This window comes from Pongo pygmaeus, chromosome 15, assembly GCF_028885625.2.
Source record: "Pongo pygmaeus isolate AG05252 chromosome 15, NHGRI_mPonPyg2-v2.0_pri, whole genome shotgun sequence".
Taxonomy (NCBI): Eukaryota; Metazoa; Chordata; class Mammalia; order Primates; family Hominidae; genus Pongo; species Pongo pygmaeus.
In genome coordinates this window covers 43,540,680-43,559,325 of record NC_072388.2, presented here as the reverse complement: position 1 = coordinate 43,559,325, position 18,646 = coordinate 43,540,680, and the positions used below count along the sequence as shown (strand labels likewise).

Below are 18,646 nucleotides of genomic sequence, written 5' to 3'. Positions count from 1 at the left end.
CAGCATCTATATCCCCTTCCACTCCCTCATCCCCTATTATTTTGCAGCAAATCCTAACAACATATTATTTCATCTACAAATATTTCAATACAGCTGGTCATGGGGGCTCACACCTGTAATTGCAGCTCTTTGGGAGGCCAAGGCAGGAGGATTGCTTGAGGCCAAAAGATCAAGACCAGCCTGGACAAATAGTGAGGTCCCATCTCTACAAAAAATAAAAATAAAAAATATTAGCCAGGCATGGTAGCATGCGCCTGTAGTTCTAGCTACTCAGGAGGCTGAGGAGGGAGAATCCCTTGAGCCCAGGAATTCAAGGTTACAGTGAGCTATAATTGCACCATTGCACACCAATTTCAGTATATATTTGTAAAAGAAAAAAGCTCTTAAAAACACAACCACAATACCACTATTTAGCAACAAAAAATAGCAGTGATTAATTAATATATTAATAATCCAGTAGTGTGTAAATTTCCAACTGTTTTCTAAATATGTGGGTGCACACAAGTCTATGGTTCACAGGTTGTATTTGATTGATATGTCTTTTAAATTTATAGATTCATTCTCTTTATTTCTTGCAGTTTATTTGTTGAAGAATTTAGTTTATTTTACAAGATTTTTCACAGTCAGTATGTTTTTGCTAATTGCATCTTTCTGGTATTTAACATGATTTTTCTATTTTCTATATTTTATGTAAATTAGTAGTTGGAGCTAGAGAATTGACTGTAGTTTAATTTGCTTGACTTTGGTGTGTGTTGGGGGTGGGACGTGAGAATACTCATGGGTGTTATGTTTTTCCATCCGAAGGCCCAATTATCTAGCTATCTCTCTTTTTATGATATAAACAACCCTTTACAATCAATGCCCATTATTTATTAAGGATGCAAAATGGTAATATTCCATTATTCCTTCTTTATTTATTAACAGGGATACTTTTAAAAAGAGAAATTTGGCCAGGTGTAGTGGCTCATGCCTGTAACCCCAGTACTTTGGGAGGCCAAGGTGGGAGGATCGCTTAAGACCAGGAGATGGAGACTAGTTCCGGCAAGGTAGTAAGACCCTATCTCTTAAAAAACAAAAACAAAAAAACTCATCTATTTGGAAACCCAGTAGTACAGTTAGTGTAGGAAAGGCATGATAAATGTTTGATTATTTCTCTTTGTTTACTAGGTTTCAAATAATGAGTTGCTACATTAGCATCCTCCGGTGGTGACCATTAGGACTTTTTTTAAGTATCATTATTAATTCATGCATTTAAAATATCTGATATCGTTTAATCAATCGCAGTTATTATTATTGATGATCAGTTTGTCCTGTCTTTGACTAGTGAAAGCCTATTCAGTTTGGCCCCTGAATATTTTTTATATGACTTGTAGTATTTGATAGCTTTCTTGCTACCTAGGATTTATTTATTTATTTATTTTGAGACAAGGCTCCACTGTGTCTCCCAGGCTGAAGTGCAGTTGTGCGATCACTGCACACTGCAGCCTCGACCTCCTGGGCACAAGCAATTCTCCTAGCTCAGCCCCCCAAGTAGCTGAGACTGCAGGCATGTGCCACCACATCCAGCTAATTTTTTTGTTTGGTTTTTTTCTTTGTAGAGACAGAGTTTCACCGTGTTGCCCAGGCTGGTCTCAAACTCCTGGGCTCAAGCTATCCTCCCACCTTAGCCTCCCAAAGTGCTGGGATTATACTACCTAGGATTTAGATTCCAAATTTGTCTTGACATCTTCTGCCCAGACATGGTATCAGCTGTTTGCCCAAGGAGTTCTGTTCTCTTTGAGGGAAATGGTATTTAGAGAGTACATCTGAATGCTAGAAATGTTCTTTGCTACTGGGATGGTGGTCAGTTTCTAGACCTTTTCAGTAGACAGAGCTAGGAAATATAATTTATTTTTTTCCTTAAAATAATATTACATATATTTAATATGTATGTATAGCTCACATGTATTTTATCTATTATATATAAATTATGTATTAGTATATATGAATATTTACTGTTATTTATATACATATATTTATTCTCATACTTTTTATTCAAATACAGACTGTGAGGTTCATAATTAACATCTTAGTGTTATATCTTTATCTTCTTTTTCCCATACCAAGAATCCTAGATCACAGTGACCCTAGGGTTGATAGAATATCATATCATTACTCATTTGCCTTATAGCACAATGCACACATTAACAGTGTCACAATACAAATAAACAGTGTCCTCATCAACAATGCAATTACTGAAAACAGCATAAGATATATATTTTAGGGCATGCTGCAATAGAGACTGTCAGATTACTGTTTTAAAGTTATTTGGAATGGTATGGTAAGGCCACTAACTAGATATTTTCTTCATTTGTATTTTCAATTTTCAAATTTCTTATGGATCATGTTTTTAAGATTTAATTGTGCTTTATAATTACATAAAATACTTTTCTGATTCCACATTCAAATCTATAAAACAGAGTATATTCAAAGATATCTACCTTCTATCTCTATCCTCTAGTTTTTAGTTCCATACCTCCTCTTGTAGGTAACCTTTAAAAGTATATATTGTGTAAAATTTCCTTTTATTAATAGAAATGACTATGTATATTTGTAATCTTCCCTATCATAGATAAATGGTGACACACTAAACACACTTTGCTTAGATCAGGGAGATCACTGCAGAGTATTCTATACAGAGATTCCCCATTCCTTTTCATTGCTGTATAGTACTGCATTGTGTGGATGCTCTATAGTTTTCACAACCATTCTTTTGTTGCTGGACATGAGAGTTGTTTTAAAAATCTTGGTTGCCTTTTGGTCTCTCAAACATGAGGAATAAGAAACATGAGTATATTATTTTGTTTTTATAAATAGATCTGCAATTATTATTAGCCTTATGGATTTGTCTTTATACATTTTTGCCAGTATAATTTTTGGATAGATTCTTAGAAGTAGGGTTTTTGGGTCAAAGGATAAATCCAAATGTAATTTTGCTGGATTTTGACAGATTTCCCTCCAGAGATTTTGTATCATTTTCTATTCCCATAGCAATGAGTGAGATTTCCTGTTTCTCACATCCTCACCAACAGACTATACTGTCAAGAGAGAATTGTTAACTCCATGTATTAATTTATTTGATTTTAAGTGAAGTTGAGCAATTTTTGTATGGTTAAAATCATTTATGTTTTTAACAAACATCTGTTCATTTATTTAACCAATTTTTCCTATAGGGCTAGAGAATTTTAGAAATATTTTATATATTACTGATATATTTTTATATATGCTACAAATATTTTTCTCAGTCTCATTTATATTTTTACTTACAATTTCTTTATTCCAAGTTTTTAAAATGTAATCAGTTTTACCTGTTTTTTCACGGATGTCTTCTGGATTTTGTTTCAAAGTTAGGAAACTGTTCCCTAATCTCAGGTTGTCTTAGTTTGTTTTCCATTACTTATAACAAAATATCTGAAACTGGATAATTTATAAATAAAAGGAATTTATTTCTTACAGTTATGGAGGCTGAGAAGTCCAAGGTCAAGGGGGCCATACCTGGTGTGAGCTTTCTTGGGGCTGCATCTGGTGGGAGCCTTCTTGCTGGTAGGAACTCTGCAGAGTCCCAAGGCAACACAAGGCCTCACATGGTGAGGGGGCTGTGAGTGTGCTAGCTCAGCTCTCTCTTCCTCTTCTTATAAAGCCACTGGTCCCACTCCTGTGATAACCCTTTAATTTGCTAACACGTTAATTCATTAATCCATAAGTGGATCAATCCATTCATAAGGACTCTGCCAATCACCTCTTAAAAGCCCTACCTCTCAATACTACCGCATTGGGGATTAAATTTCAACGTAAGTTTTTACCCCTATTTTATTCTAATATTTATATAATTACATTTTTCATATATATACCTCTGATTTTTTTGGACTTTATCCTGTTGGTGTGGGTATGTAGCAGAAATCTAGTTTTACCTGTTTCCATATGGCTATTCCGTTATCTCAACACATTTATTTAAATGTTTCTCTTTTCCCTCGCTGAGATGCCACCTTTATCATATACTAAACCTGCATATCTAAATGATCTACTTTTATATTTTCTGTTCTCCGTTGATCTATTTTTCCTTACATACTTCTCATTTAATCCTATTAATCCACAACAAATGAGAATGTTTAAGCTTAGAATAAGTAATTTGCCCAAGTATCAAATAGCCCAGCTATTAAGTAGCAAAATGTAGACTTAAATCCAAATCTCTCCGACTCTAAAATTAATGCTTTTACTCCCTGTTCTTTCCTGTTTTTTTTTTTTTTTTTTTTTTTTTTTTTTTTTTTTTTTTTTTATGGTACTTACCAACTTCCTTTTACGCGAAGTGGTTACTGAGGTAAATGAAACTGCCAGTGTAAAACTGTTTGACAAATGTGGGGCTTTGAGGATTGGAAAGTATTACTTCTTTGAATTACTTTTTTAGCCATTTATGGGTAGATAGCTGAGAACCAAATATAGTCACAGTTGTCGTGTATAATTTTGAAGGCATTATAGTTTTTGAGCCAAACGCAGTGGTGGACACCTGTAGTCCCAGCTACTGATGAGGCTGAGGCAAGTAGGTCACTTGAGCCTGGGAGTTTGAGGTTGCATTGCGCCATGATCATGCCTTTGAATAGCCATTGCACTCCAGCCTGGGCAACATAGTGAGATCCTGTCTCTAAAAAACTTTCATTTTAAATATTTCTTAAAAATAATTTTCAGTAATTTTTAAGCTGCTAAACTTGAGCTATAAATATTTTAACTGGTTCTGGAACTTTTGCCTAAGAATAACCTGGAGGACTTAAAACACAGTTTGTCCATTTCCTGCAACCCCACTGCCCTATGTAGTTTCTGATTGCTTACAACTGTGATGGGGCTCAAAAATTTGCATTTCTAGCAGGTTCCCAAATGTTGCTAATGCTGTTGGTACAAGGATCATATTTGAAAACCACTGTTTTAAAAACTCTATATTTGAAAATGTTAGAATTCTGTGCATTTTTCTAAAGTCATATTTTTTGAGAGAGGAAAGGGGCCAAATTAAAAATTTTAAGATTTGATTTGGTCACGCTCAGTGGCTCACATCCCAGCACTTTAGGAGGCCAGCACTTTAGGAGGCCAGGGTGGGTAATCCCACCCTGCACTTTAGGAGGGATCCTAAAGTAATCCCAGCACTTTAGGAGGCCAGGGTGGGTGATCGTTTGAGTCCAGGAGTTCGAGACTAGCCTAGGCAACATGGTGAAACTCCTTCTCTACAAAAAAAAATACAAAAACTAGCCGGGCGTGGTGGTGAGTGCCTGTAGCCCCAGCTACTTGGGAGGCTGAAGTGGGAGAATCACCTGAGCCCAGGAGGTCAAGGCTGCAGTGAGTAAGCTAAGATCTTGCCACCGCACCCCAGCCAGGGCAACAGGAATGAGACCCTGTCTGAAAAACAAAAACAAAAACAAAACAAAACAAAAAAATTATGTTATGGAAAACTGCTAGTGTAATTCATTTTAAGTTCCCTATTTTTACCTTGCCTTGTTGAAGTTGCTAGTTGACATTGTTTTGATTAAGCATTAAAACTATATTTTTTAAAATTAACTTTATTCTCAGTAGTTCTTACAAGGAATGAAAGTATATCATTTGCATCTAATACAATTATAAAAATATGCATAGGCTTTTATGAAGTTACTTTTACCAGTGCCTTTTCTTTGGCCCATTTTAAACACTTTGATAATTTCTATTATTATGGAGTAAAATGAACTATGCTGGTTCAAATGAATAGAATGTTTTACTCACTAGTTGGAATGGTCAGAAAATATTTAAAAGGTTTTGACAACATAGATCTAGGAAAGTGAGATAAAGCAGTATTATAGGGGCATAAGTGTAGGGGAACAACTTTGTCATGGTACTCTGGTCACCTTGCATGTATCCACGTAGGCAAAGACTTGGACCTCAGGACTGCAGCTTATCCATGGCTTGACACACCTTGTGATTCTCCTGGAATATGAGAGGGTGAGAGGCCTCTAAGGAGCTGCTATGAGGTCATCTCCCAATTTCCCACTCACCTCTCTATTTCCCCTACAAGTGTGTCATGAGACAGTTTCTCTTCACTTCCCTGGTAGTGATTAGGTATTAGACTTTTGACCCCACCCCACACCCTTAGAATAGAGCTACAGAATAGAAAACTGCTTAGCCATAGTTTTCATTGGGCCAGCCCCTTTTTTGTGTTACCATTTTTGATGTGCGGGACAAGGATCCAGGCAGTTTACTCTTTGGCTAATCTTCTTTTCACTCTGTAAGTAGTAAACTTTCTAAATCTAATAAGCCATCTAAATTTTAAAATGGCTCATATGTCTCTTTACTGATATAATTAGTGAGGCTTTGGCCTGGCTTTGGTAGGTATTTGTTCCCTGGACAGTAAGCAAACTTCCTTCCTTTTTTGGTATGCATGGAAAGGCATTTCATGGGTATAGTTGGCAATAACCAAGCTTTTTTAAGGTTGATGAACAATAAAAATAAATAACGTCTACCAATTATTGAGTGCTTACGTACCAGCACGTAGAAAGACATATTTACAACTGCTTTTTATACAATTTTGTCTGTTTTTTTACAAATGAGAAAACTGAAACTTTTGACTGAATTTCCCAAGGTAACATAATACAGACCATTGTATTGTAACCTGGGAAGCCTGATACCAAAGCCCAGTCTCTTAAAACTATACTGCATATCATACAAATATATGCATGTGTGTATATTTATGTGTTGTGTGTGTACATACATGTATGTGTGTATTTACAGACCTATATTGTGTCATGCATGCATGTCATATGTTGATGGTAATTTACCAGTTTTGAATTGGGTACACAAAAATTAGGTTAACAATATAGGATCTATCACTATGTGATTCCTAATTATATTAAAAATGAATCTAGTCAATACTTCATAACCTTGATTTGAGAATCAACAATTCTGTGATACTTGTGTTGCCCAGGGTATCAGAGAAGACAGAGTGCATTTCTTATCTAATAGTGAGAGGTAGTGCAACATAGAAAGTTGACTACCTCTCAAGGGACAACTCGAAGAATTTACTAGTAATAACTCATATTTATTAAGAGCCTACTAAGTGATAGGCCCTATTCTGAGCCCTTTTTATGTATAAACTCATTTAATCCTCAAAACAACCTTATATTATAATTGTTATTCCTGTTGTTGTTGAGTAACTTTCATTCCTTGGTTTTTCATGTGATAACTCAGACCTTCTTTTTTCCCAGACTCAGTACCTCAGTTCCATTACCTGTAAGACATGATTTGAATTTCTGCTCTTCATCAGGTGTTACAGTCTGTTTAGATCCCTTTCAAAAGGTGATACCCAAAATCTGTAGTACAGATATGGACTGACATTTGCAGAGCAAAGCAAAAATTTCTCCTCTGTAGTTCTGTATATTATAGTTCTGTTAATGCAGCTTAAACCCACATAAGTTTATGGTGTTAAAATAGTACTGCAATTAAAATCCCTAAACATGTTAAACACGTTCTACAGATGCGTCTTTTCTCTCTTATTCTATACTTGGGTAGTTGGCTGCTATAGAATTTTTACATTTATCCCTTTTAAATTTCTTCTTGTTAGATATCAAGTCTTTCAGGATCCTTATTTGTTAGTCAATGCTTTTGCTGTCCTTTGCAGCTTCATGTCATCTTCAAAGTTCAGGACATAAAATATCTTCATCGTGGCCTTACAGAATACCACTAGAAACATCCCTCTAGGCCTCATTCCATTAAGTGGTATACTCTGGGAGTATTTGTTCCACTAGTTGCTAGTTTAGCTAACTGAACTAGCTTATATATTTTTTAGTTTTGTTCTTTGAAAAATCATGAAGGGCATTATAAAATTATTTACTAATATCTAGTTAAATATCAAGTCTACTTTTCTGATCTGCAAGTCTTCTAAATACATTTTTAAAAAGAAACAAACCTAGTCTGTAACATGTCTTATTATTTTTAGCTCATATATCCTAATCCTAAAGATCTCTACATCTTCTTATATTCACAAGTCAAATCTTTAATAATTTGTTTTAGAAGGTTATCTGAAATTAACAGAAATCTTACCATATTGTAGAATTTACTGTCTTATTTTTGAAAATAGTCTTCAGTCCTGTGGCACTGGTAATGATTCAAGAATCTCATTTGCAGGCTCTTTTAAATATCTTGAAACGTAATTGTTTAGTCTGAGAGAGAGATGAATTTACAAAGTGACTAGGTCTCCTTTTTCAATCCCTTCTCTTATTTTTCGCATACATTTTCCTTTTCTGTTGTTCATCCTTCACTTTTTAGTCTACCATTCTCCTTGTTAAATCAGAAAATGAGAGTTGAAGGGGGTATGTTTTACAGAGCAAAACATATAATTGAATTAATTGCATGTAAAGGAATATAGTAAATAAATGCTTATAGATGTCCAGGTAAAGTTAATTTTTGATCTTGAGTTTTGAGAATTTGAATTGGAGGAAAGGAAGATCAGAGGAGAAAGGTTATAGACAAAATCTAACGTGTGGTAAGAAAATATTTGGGAGATAGCAAGTTTTATATAGAGCTATAGTCATTACATGAGCATCATAAGAGTAAAAGGTCATTGTGGGAAAGAATGGGAATTAGTGAAAGTGGGGATATTGGGAAGCGGCATTTTAGTACACTGAGACGTAAATACTATATTCTTAACACCTCAAGCTGTATATTTTGTAGAACTTTATACTTTAGAGAATCACTTTCAGGTAAACTTCTGAGATAAGTGGGGTATTCTTATTTTATGAATGAAACAATTAATACTTAGATTAAGAAAGGCTGGTACCTATTATTCCACCTAATAATATAATTTAAGATTCAGATGGGACTAAAACTCATTGCCTTATATTTCCAAAGTCTGTGTTCTTCACTGTTATGTTTTATCTCTGTCGCCTCACTGCTACCATAGTACTACAGTAGTACAATATCACTTACAGTTTATCATGTTTTTATGTACATTGTCTGATTTGATCCTCAAAAACCTCAGCTGCATTAATACCTGAGTAATAAAGTACAGGTATTATTATGATCTCATTCTGCAAATAAGGAAAACAAAGATTGAGAAGGTCAAGTTAACGAGGACTGCTTTCTTAACCCCATTACCTATTTTTTCTATCTACTTGCCTTTCCTTTTATTCATTCTTCACTTTTAAGTCTAGATTTTAACTTTTTCATAAAACTGAGGCTAAAAGAAGTTACATAGGTTAAAAAGATCAACACTGGAATAACTAACAGAACGTGTACAGATCTAAACTTATGCCTTCTGATTGCCATCTACTTACTAGTATGTATTATGTTCTGGAAAAAAAGTACCTACTGGAAGACCCAGAAGCTTCTTGGGACTTGTTTATACCATGACTGCAATAACATTTGAGAATTTTTCTAGTAGATAGGTGTGAGATTATTTGCAGAGATCAGCAGTGGAGGCTGTTATCAGCTGGAAAGTGGCCATATTAACATAATTTATTAACTGACTTAAAATTCATTGTGAAATAAGTATGAAACAATTAAGTACTTGACAAAGATAAAAATTTCAAGAGTTGGATTTTTTCCACTTAAAAATGTGTTAAGAATGAAGTGCTATACTCTCTCAATAGTGTTCAAAATGTTTGAATTGATGGAATTGATGGTTTTAAGATGGAAACCAAATGTACTTTTTCGTTATTGCCATAACTTGTGATTGAAATGTGAGTGAGACAGGAAGGAAATAGCTTATATTGTATACATGACCTGTATTCCTTTTGTCTACTCTAAGCAACTGCTACAGTCCATTCTGAAATATCGATGTATTAATTCTTAAGGTTACTGTAACAAATTACACAAACTCAGTTGCTTAAAACAAATGTATTCTCTCACAGTTTTGGATTCCAGAAGTCTGAAATTTGTGTCAGTGGGCTAAAATTAAGGTGGCAGGACCATGCTCGTTCCAGAAGCTCTACGGGAGCATTTGTTCTTGGCTCTTCTAGCTTCTGGTAACTGCCAGCATTCCTTGGTTTGTGGCTGCAGCACTCTAGTCTCTGCCTCTTTAGTCACATGACGTCCTCTTCTGTCTGTGTCACATCTCCTTCTGCTTTCTTATAAGGTACATGTTGATTGCATTTTGGGCCCACTTGGATAATCCAGGATCATGTCTGCATCTCTAAATTTTTAATCCTTTCCAAAGTCCCTTTTTGCCATATAAAGTAATATTCACAGATTCCAGGGATAGGGATGTGAATGTCATTTGGGGAGCCATTATTCTGCCTACCATAGTCTTTATTGTCTCTCCACTTTCTTTTCTTTCTCATCCCTTTTCTTCCCTGCTATTTTTATTCTTTTTCATCTTCCAGAAGCACAAAGTGGCAAGTAGATTGAGTGGGCATGATCTGAATTAATGATCAAGAGTTGAGGCCAGGTGCGGTGGCTCATGCCTGTAATCCCAGCACTTTGAGAAGCCGAAGCAGGTGGATCACTTGAGGTTGGGAGTTTGAGACCAACGTGGCCAACATGGTGAAACCTCGTCTCTACTAAAAATATAAAAATTAGCCAGGCATGTTAGCAGGTGCCTGTAATTCCAGCTACTTGGGGGAGGCTAAGCAGGAGAATCACTTGAACCTGGGAGGCAGAGGTTGCAGTGAGCCAAGATCATGCCCCTGGACTCCAGCCTGGGTGACAGAGTGAAATTCCATCTAAAAAAAAAAAAAAGAGAGAGTTGAGTGGGTATGGTATATATAGATCAGTAAGTGAGCCTTATTGCCCTCATTATGGAACTTTGGATTCTGTTCATAATTAATTAAATTAATTGGTGGTAATGGTACCTTCATTAAATTCAGCACCCTCTATCAAAGCAATTATTGAAATTTTGGGTAAAGTATGTTAACATGAAATTTCTGCCCAATTAAAACATCTGTTGGTTGGCAAATAGTGTTGTTTGTTCTGCATATAATTTTACTTCAAGCAAGTTTTTCCCCTCATATTTTCATTTTATTTCAGTGATAGCTCAGACTTTAATTTAATGCAAGGGAAACAAAATGAAAAAGTTGGTAGAGTTTTGATCCAAAAGTCCATTGTCAGAGATTTTTTTGGTTTGGGGCATCTCATGTAACCTTTTGGGCTTCCATTTCCTAATATCTATGATAAATAAGTTGAATGATATGATTGTTAAATCTCTTCTAACTCTGAAAGCCTCTAGTTCTAGTATTTACTATGAAGTATTTAAAAACCAATGAACAAGCAAATAAATTACAAATCTGATTATTCTGTACTATTTGAAAAGCTGTGTTATTCACAAGATTACTCTGAAATAACTGTCTATGCTTTTTTATTTTTCTGTAGATGGACCACACATCCCCGACCTACATGCTTGCTAACTTAACCCACTTGCATTCTGAACAACTTCTGCAGGGCTTGAATCTTCTTCGCCAACATCACGAACTCTGTGACATCATTCTTCGAGTAGGTGATGTTAAAATTCATGCTCACAAAGTGGTACTTGCCAGCGTCAGCCCGTATTTCAAAGCTATGTTCACTGGAAACCTTTCTGAAAAAGAGAACAGTGAGGTTGAGTTTCAATGCATTGATGAAACTGCTCTCCAGGCCATTGTGGAGTATGCCTATACAGGGACTGTTTTTATTTCTCAGGACACAGTTGAATCTCTCCTGCCAGCAGCAAACCTACTCCAGATAAAACTTGTCCTGAAAGAATGTTGTGCATTTCTTGAAAGCCAACTTGATCCTGGTAATTGTATTGGAATTTCTCGTTTTGCAGAAACGTATGGTTGCCGTGACCTTTATTTGGCAGCCACTAAATACATATGCCAGAATTTTGAAGCTGTTTGCCAGACTGAAGAGTTTTTTGAGCTTACACATGCTGACTTGGATGAAATTGTTTCCAATGACTGTCTGAATGTAGCTACCGAAGAGACTGTTTTTTATGCATTAGAGTCTTGGATCAAGTATGATGTACAAGAACGCCAGAAATACTTAGCACAGTTACTAAACAGTGTACGATTACCATTGTTGAGTGTTAAGTTTCTCACTAGACTATATGAAGCAAATCATCTTATTCGTGATGATCGCACTTGTAAACATCTTTTGAATGAAGCCCTAAAGTACCACTTTATGCCTGAACATAGACTCTCTCATCAGACAGTCTTGATGACACGACCTCGCTGTGCTCCCAAAGTACTTTGTGCAGTAGGAGGGAAATCTGGACTCTTTGCCTGTTTGGATAGGTAAATAGAAGGCTTTCCTAAATGAATGATGCTAACTGATTTTATGCTTTTTAAATGTGCAGATTTTCTATATTTTAAAAATAGTTTGATTTTCCTTTTTACTTTTCTTTGCTTCTTTTTAGTTTTTTTTCTTCTTCCTAAAATACTTATGTGATTGTTTTTATTATATTGTCGTTCATTCTCTACAATACTCTCAATTATTAACCACCTCCCCAAGTGCACACTTTATCCACCTGGTTACTCACAAACTTTTATTCCATTTTCTGTCTTTCTTTTTTTTTTTTTCTTTCTGGAACCATTTACATGTTTGAGTCAGACCACATCAGAAGAGATTTATTATTGTCAGTTATATCAGAAGATAGCCAAGAAGAGAACTAGGAACCTGTGGTGAGGGAACTGGGGACAGGAATGGGTTTGAATGAAAACAGTTCATTAGAAGTGCTACCAAAGAAATGAGAAAAAATAGGATACTGATATAAATTGTGTACTTTGAGTGTAATTTGTTTTCTTCAGTGTATTTTTAAAAGACAGCATTAAGAAGTATGTCTTTTTTCCCCCTAATAACTTATATTAGGAATTGTCAGACTATTTCTATAAAAGACCAAACAGTAAATATTTTAGACTTTGTGAGCCATGTAATCTTTGTGGCATCTACTTAACTCTGCCATTGTAGTGTGAGAGCAGCCATAGATAATACATAAGTGAATGAACATGGAAGTGTTCCAATAAAACTTTATTTATAAAAATAGCTAGTGGGCTAAATTTGGCCCATGGTGATAGCTTGCCAACCCTTAATTTGGTGCATTATGCTAGTAACTTTTATACGTTGAAAATGTAGCTTGAAGTTATTCTTGCTTTTTCTTAGATAGGTTTGCTTCATGAAAACTTTTGTGTTTAATATATATTTTTTAATACTGTGGATTTCTGACCATTTCCAAAAATTTGGTAGATTGCTTTTCCCTTTCCAATGTTAGGAAACTTGATGTTTCATCAATGGCAACTGATAAATTCTGCATCTTTAAAAAAGTCTCAAAATACCTGTAATCCCAGCACTTTGGGAGGCCAACACAGGAGGATCACTTGAGGCAGGAGTTTGAGACAAGCCTGGGCAATATAACGAGATCCTGTCCCTACAAAAAATTTAAAATATTATCTGGGAGTGGTGTTGCACTCCTGTAGTCCCAGCTACTCAGGAGGCTGAGACAGGAAGATTGCTTAGGCCCAGGGGTTTGAAGTTGCAGTGAGCTATGAATGCACCATTGCACACTAACCTGGGTGACAGAATGAGACCCTGTCTTGAAAAAAAAAAAAAAAAGTCTGATAATACATTTTATTTATTTATTTATTTTATTTTTTATTTTTTATTTTTTGAGACAGAGTTTGGCTTTTGTTGCCCAGGCTGGAGTGCAGTGGTGCAATCTCAGCTCACTGCAACCTCTGCCTCCCAGGTTCAAGTGATTTTCCTGCCTCAGCCTCCCAAGTAGCTGGGATTACAGGCATGTGCCATCATGCCCAGCTAATTTTGTATTTTTAGTAGAAACGGGGTTTCACCATGTTGGTCAGGCCGGTCTCAAACTCCTGACCTCAGGTGATCCACCCGCCTTGGCCTCCCAAAGTGCTGGGATTACAGGCAAGAGCCACTGCACCCAGCCTCATAATACATTTTAACTGTAACCTAAAACTAGCATTGTTGAGACTGGGCTACACATAGAACATTAGTTATGTTAGCTGCACGAATTGATTGTTTAACTCTTATTCTGAAATGCACTGGTTACTGGCGTAAAGTAAATTATATGAGTAAATATTATGACAAAAATTTTCAAATATGTATTTATAGTGTAAAAATTTTTGAGCGGTTGCCTCTTATTTTCTCAACTATTAAAAATAACAAATTATTGAAGAATAATAAGACTTGTTCATATCTTTAGACACAGTAATCTTTTATCATAGAATCTATCATAATAAAATTTTAAAAATTAAAAGTATTATTTGCATAGAGCTGTTTATTGCAGCATTATTATAACTCTGGAAAAATTAAAACCAACCTGAATGATCATTCAGTTTAACTCTACAAAAGATATTAAACACCTGTGCCTCAGATACACTGCTAGATAATTGACCTTCAACAAGTTCATAATTTAGTAAAGGAGACATGTAGAAAATAATACATAATGTTTATGCAACGATCAAGATAGTTTTATAGAAACATTAAAGAGAGCCATTTATCCCATCTGGGGGATTTAGGGAAGAGAAATTGTAGAGAACTTCATGTACAAGTTGAGTGTTGAATGCTAAGCAAGAATCAAGCAGAGAAAGAAGAAAGGTCACGAGGAATGTACAAAGACACAATGGCATGATACATTATGGGATATTCAGGAAACTAAAAGCTGATTGGTATTCAGAAGTAAAGGGTTCTAACCAAGAAGTGTCAAGCAGTGGCCTTTGAACCAAGTTAAAGAAGTTATTGTATGCCATGATTTAAAAAAAAAAAAAAAGACTTTAATGTGTGTTGCAAAACCATTCTAAGGAGGTTAGTGAAATTATCAGATTTGTATATTAGATCATTCTGGCTGTATCATGGGAAAATTTGAGAGGCCAGGATTAATATCAGATTGATTAAATAAGATGTTATTATAGAACCTCTTATCTAATATAGGCAAGAGATGATGAGATCCTAAATTAGGGTAGAAGTAGTAAAGATAGAGAATGGGGCATTCATTTTAAAAAATGTTTTAAGAGAGTAAATTGACAGGATTTGGTGTTTGAGTGGATATGAGGGAGGGATGATGAGGAAGAGGGAGGAATCCAAGATGAATGAGTTCTTTTGATTAGATGATTACATGGGTGGTTCATATATGCAGAGAGAGAGAGAGAATATGGGAGGAGAAGCCACTTTCAGGGGAAAAGTTTTGGACACATTGAGTTTGAAGTGCCCATGAAATATCCAGGTAAAGGATATTCTATGGTAGCTGGATATGAGTGCACAGCTCAAAGAAGAGCTCAGGGCTGGAAATTTGAAGGTCATCAGCATATAGTATAGTTTAGAGGTATGAATTAAAACTATGAAGTCTTTGATGGAGTTATTGACAGTTTAAATGTTCCTCCTTTTGCCTGGTGAGAAAATATAGAGAGGAAAAAGGATTGATTGTGAATGACAATCTGGGGAACATTACTATTTAAGATGAGGGCAGTAGCAACAATTTTAGCGGCAGGAGAACCAAGTGAATAGTGTCATAAAAGCCAAGGAATTTGTGTGTCAAGAAGGAAGGAATGTGATCAGCTATGTAAAATGCACTGGAAAGATCCAGAAAGATAAAAATGGAAAGGTGGCTCTTAAGCTTGGCATTATGGAGAACATAATGACTTTTGGTGGGTAATTTCTTTTTTTTTTTTTTTTTTTGAGACAGAGTTTCACTCTTGTTGCCTAGGCTGGAGTGCAGTGGCGCAATCTTGGTTCACTGCAACCTCCGCCTCCCAGGTTCAAGCAATTCTCTTGCCTCAGCCTCCCAAGTAGCTGGGATTACAGGCATGCACCACCACGCCCAGCTAATTTTGTATTTTTAGTAGAGACAGGGTTACTCCATGCTGAGGCTGGTCTCGAACTCTTGACCTCAGGTGATCTGCCTGCCTCGGCCTTCCAAAGTGCTGGGAATACAGTCATGAGCCACCGTGCCCGGCCTTGGTGGGTAATTTCAAGCAGAGTTGTAGAAATGCTGTAGATACATTGCAGTGGGCTGAGAAGTGAATACAAAGTAAGGAAATAAACTGAATGAAGACTTTTCTTTTAATGCTAGAGACAGGAAGGAGAGAGTTAAGGCAGTAACTGATAGCATCAGGGTAAGTTTTGTTTGGTTTTATTTTGTTCTTGAAGAGAGAGACATGAGTTTTTTTTGTTTGTTTGTTTGGAGACGGCATCTCGCTCTGTCGCCCAGGTGTCTCACTTTGTTGCCCAGGCTGGAATGTAGTGGCATGATCTCAACTCACAGCAACCTCTGCCTCCTGAGTTCGAGCGATTCTCCTGCCTCTGCCTCCTGAGTACCTGGGATTACAGGCATATGCCACCACACCCGGCTAATTTTTGTATTTTTAGTAGAAACAGGGTTTCACCATGTTGGTCAGGCTGGTCTTGAACTCCAGACCTTGTGATCCACTCGCCTCAGCCTCCCAAGTATTTTTATAATTAGATGAATAAAGAGATAAGTAAAGAGGGATAGGGTAAAGATATAAGACAGATGAATGCTCATTGATGAAGCAAGATCTTAGAGGAAATAGAAGAGATTGATATCAAAAGCAATGATAGAAAGTTGTGAATAGGAGAAAGAGACTATGCCTCAAGACAATTGAGGTTTACTGGCTGGGGGAGGGGTGAAAGCAAGGGTTTAAAAGAAAGAGAGACTCTTTATGCCTCAAGACAATTGAGGTTTACTGGCTGGGGGAGGGGTGAAAGCAAGGGTTTAAAACAGCACTTGTCCAATGGCTTTAGTTTTTTTCTTTAATTAAGAGAGGAGGCCTGCTAGAGAAGAAAGTGGGGATTGGGTAGGTAACTTAAGAAAATTGGGGAAGCTCTGAGAACTGTATTGTTTCTACTTATACGTAAGGAGTCATAAGGATGGCAATACATTGAAAGCATTTTTTGAATAGTTGTGCAAATATGTTAAATGTTGAATGGACATTCAGCCACATCACTCATCTCAACACTATAAACCACAGGTCTAATTCAAGAATGAAACTCTTATTAGAACTGATTATTATTGCCCTCTGCTATAGTTTAAATGTGTCCCTCCAAAATTCATGTGTTGGAAACTTAATTGCTGTTGGAACAATGTTAGAGACGGGGCCTTTAAGAGGTGATTAGGCCATGAGGGCTCTGCTCTCATGAACGGATTAATGCTATTATTGTGGGAGTAGGTTGGTTATCTCAGGAGTGGGCTCCTGATAAGAAGATAAGTCCTGCTTCTATTTTCTCTTTGTCTCACATACATACTCGCTTGCACTTCATGTGATGTCTTCCATCATGGGATGACCCTTGCCAGATGCAGGCATCATGCTCTTGGACTTTACAGCCCCCAAAACTGAAAGCCAAATAAACTTCTGTTCTTTATAAATTACCCAGTATTTTGTTATAGCAGCAGAAAATGGGCCAAGACAGAAAACTCGTACCAAAAAGTGGGGCCATTGTTACAACAAATATCTGAAAATATGGAAGTGGCTTTGGAAATGGTTAATGGGTAGAGGTTGGAAGATTAAGTAGGAGTCTGGAAGAAGCCTAGATTGCCGTGAATAGAATGTTAAGGGTGATTTTGGTGAGGGCTCAGAGGAAGAGAGCCATAGAGAAATTCTGGAACTTTTTAGAGATAACTTAAGTGGGCATGATCAGAATGTTGATAGAAATGTGCACAGTAAAGCTATTCTGATGAGGTCTCAAGGAGAAACTGAGAGTAAAGGCCATCCTTGCTATATATTAGCAAAGACCCTTGCTGAATTGCATCAGTTTCCTAGGACTTTATGGAATGCAGAACTTCAGAGCGATGAACACTCATGCTGCTTTGTGGCTGCTTTTAACTGCATATAGTAAGGTGCGAGAGGGAAGAGATGATTTAAACATGGAATTTATAATTAAATGGTAAGCGGAACAGAAAGACTTGGAAAATTAGCAGCTTGACCATGTAAAAAGTGAAAAGGTATCTTTTAGGAAAGTAAACCAAGGATGTGTGCTAAAGAGATGAGTGTGGTTACAAGGGAGCCAAGTGCTAGTCAAGACAATGGGAGAAAGGCCCTGAAGGCATTTTAAGATCTTCGAGGCTGTGCCTCCCGTTGTAGTCTCAGAACACTGGGAGGGCAGAATGGTTTGGGGGGATCAGCCTGGGACACCCTCCACATGCTCACTGCCCATGGCCACCTTGGGAGTCTGCTCTCCACATTCTAGTATAGCTTCCCCAGCTGTGGCTCAAATAGGCCCAGACGTGGCTCAGGCTGCTACTCTAGAAGGCACAAGTAGTAAGCTTTGGTGTTGGCCATGTGATGTTAACTCTGCAGGCTTGCAGACTACAAGAGTTATGGGGGCATGGCTACCTTCTCCTACTGTAACAGTGTTGCAGATAGCACAGGGGGCAAGCAGAAACCTGTCTTGAGGCAGAAGCACTACAGAGCACCCTCACTAGGGCAATGGCTAGGGGAGTCATGGGAATGGGGCCACCCCCAAAAACCACAGAACTGTAGTGCAAGTAGTGTGCAACGTCAGCCTGTCAGAACTGTAGGCACAAGATTCCAACCACTGAGAGCTGCATGGGCTAAGCCCAGCACAGTCATGGGGGCAGGGCTGCCAGAGGTCTTGGGGGCCCAACTCCTGCCCCAGTGTATCCAGCAAGTAGGACATGGAGTCGAAGGAGATTATT

The 18,646-nt window shown here is 36.9% G+C and overlaps 1 protein-coding gene across 4 annotated transcripts in view; it reads left to right on the top strand.

Annotated features, from left to right (window-relative positions):
* Positions 1-18,646, top strand: part of KLHL28 (kelch like family member 28) — a 37,735-nt gene that overhangs the window by 4,793 nt on the left and 14,296 nt on the right. For 3 of the 4 annotated variants that reach the window (XM_054449155.2, XM_054449154.2, XM_054449151.2), the window contains one exon: positions 11,353-12,251. In XM_054449155.2, the coding sequence (XP_054305130.1) occupies positions 11,353-12,251 (899 nt within the window). Of the gene's footprint in view, positions 1-3,579; positions 3,627-11,352; positions 12,252-18,646 lie in introns of those variants that run through there. The other variant, XM_054449153.2, reaches the window with a different exon arrangement.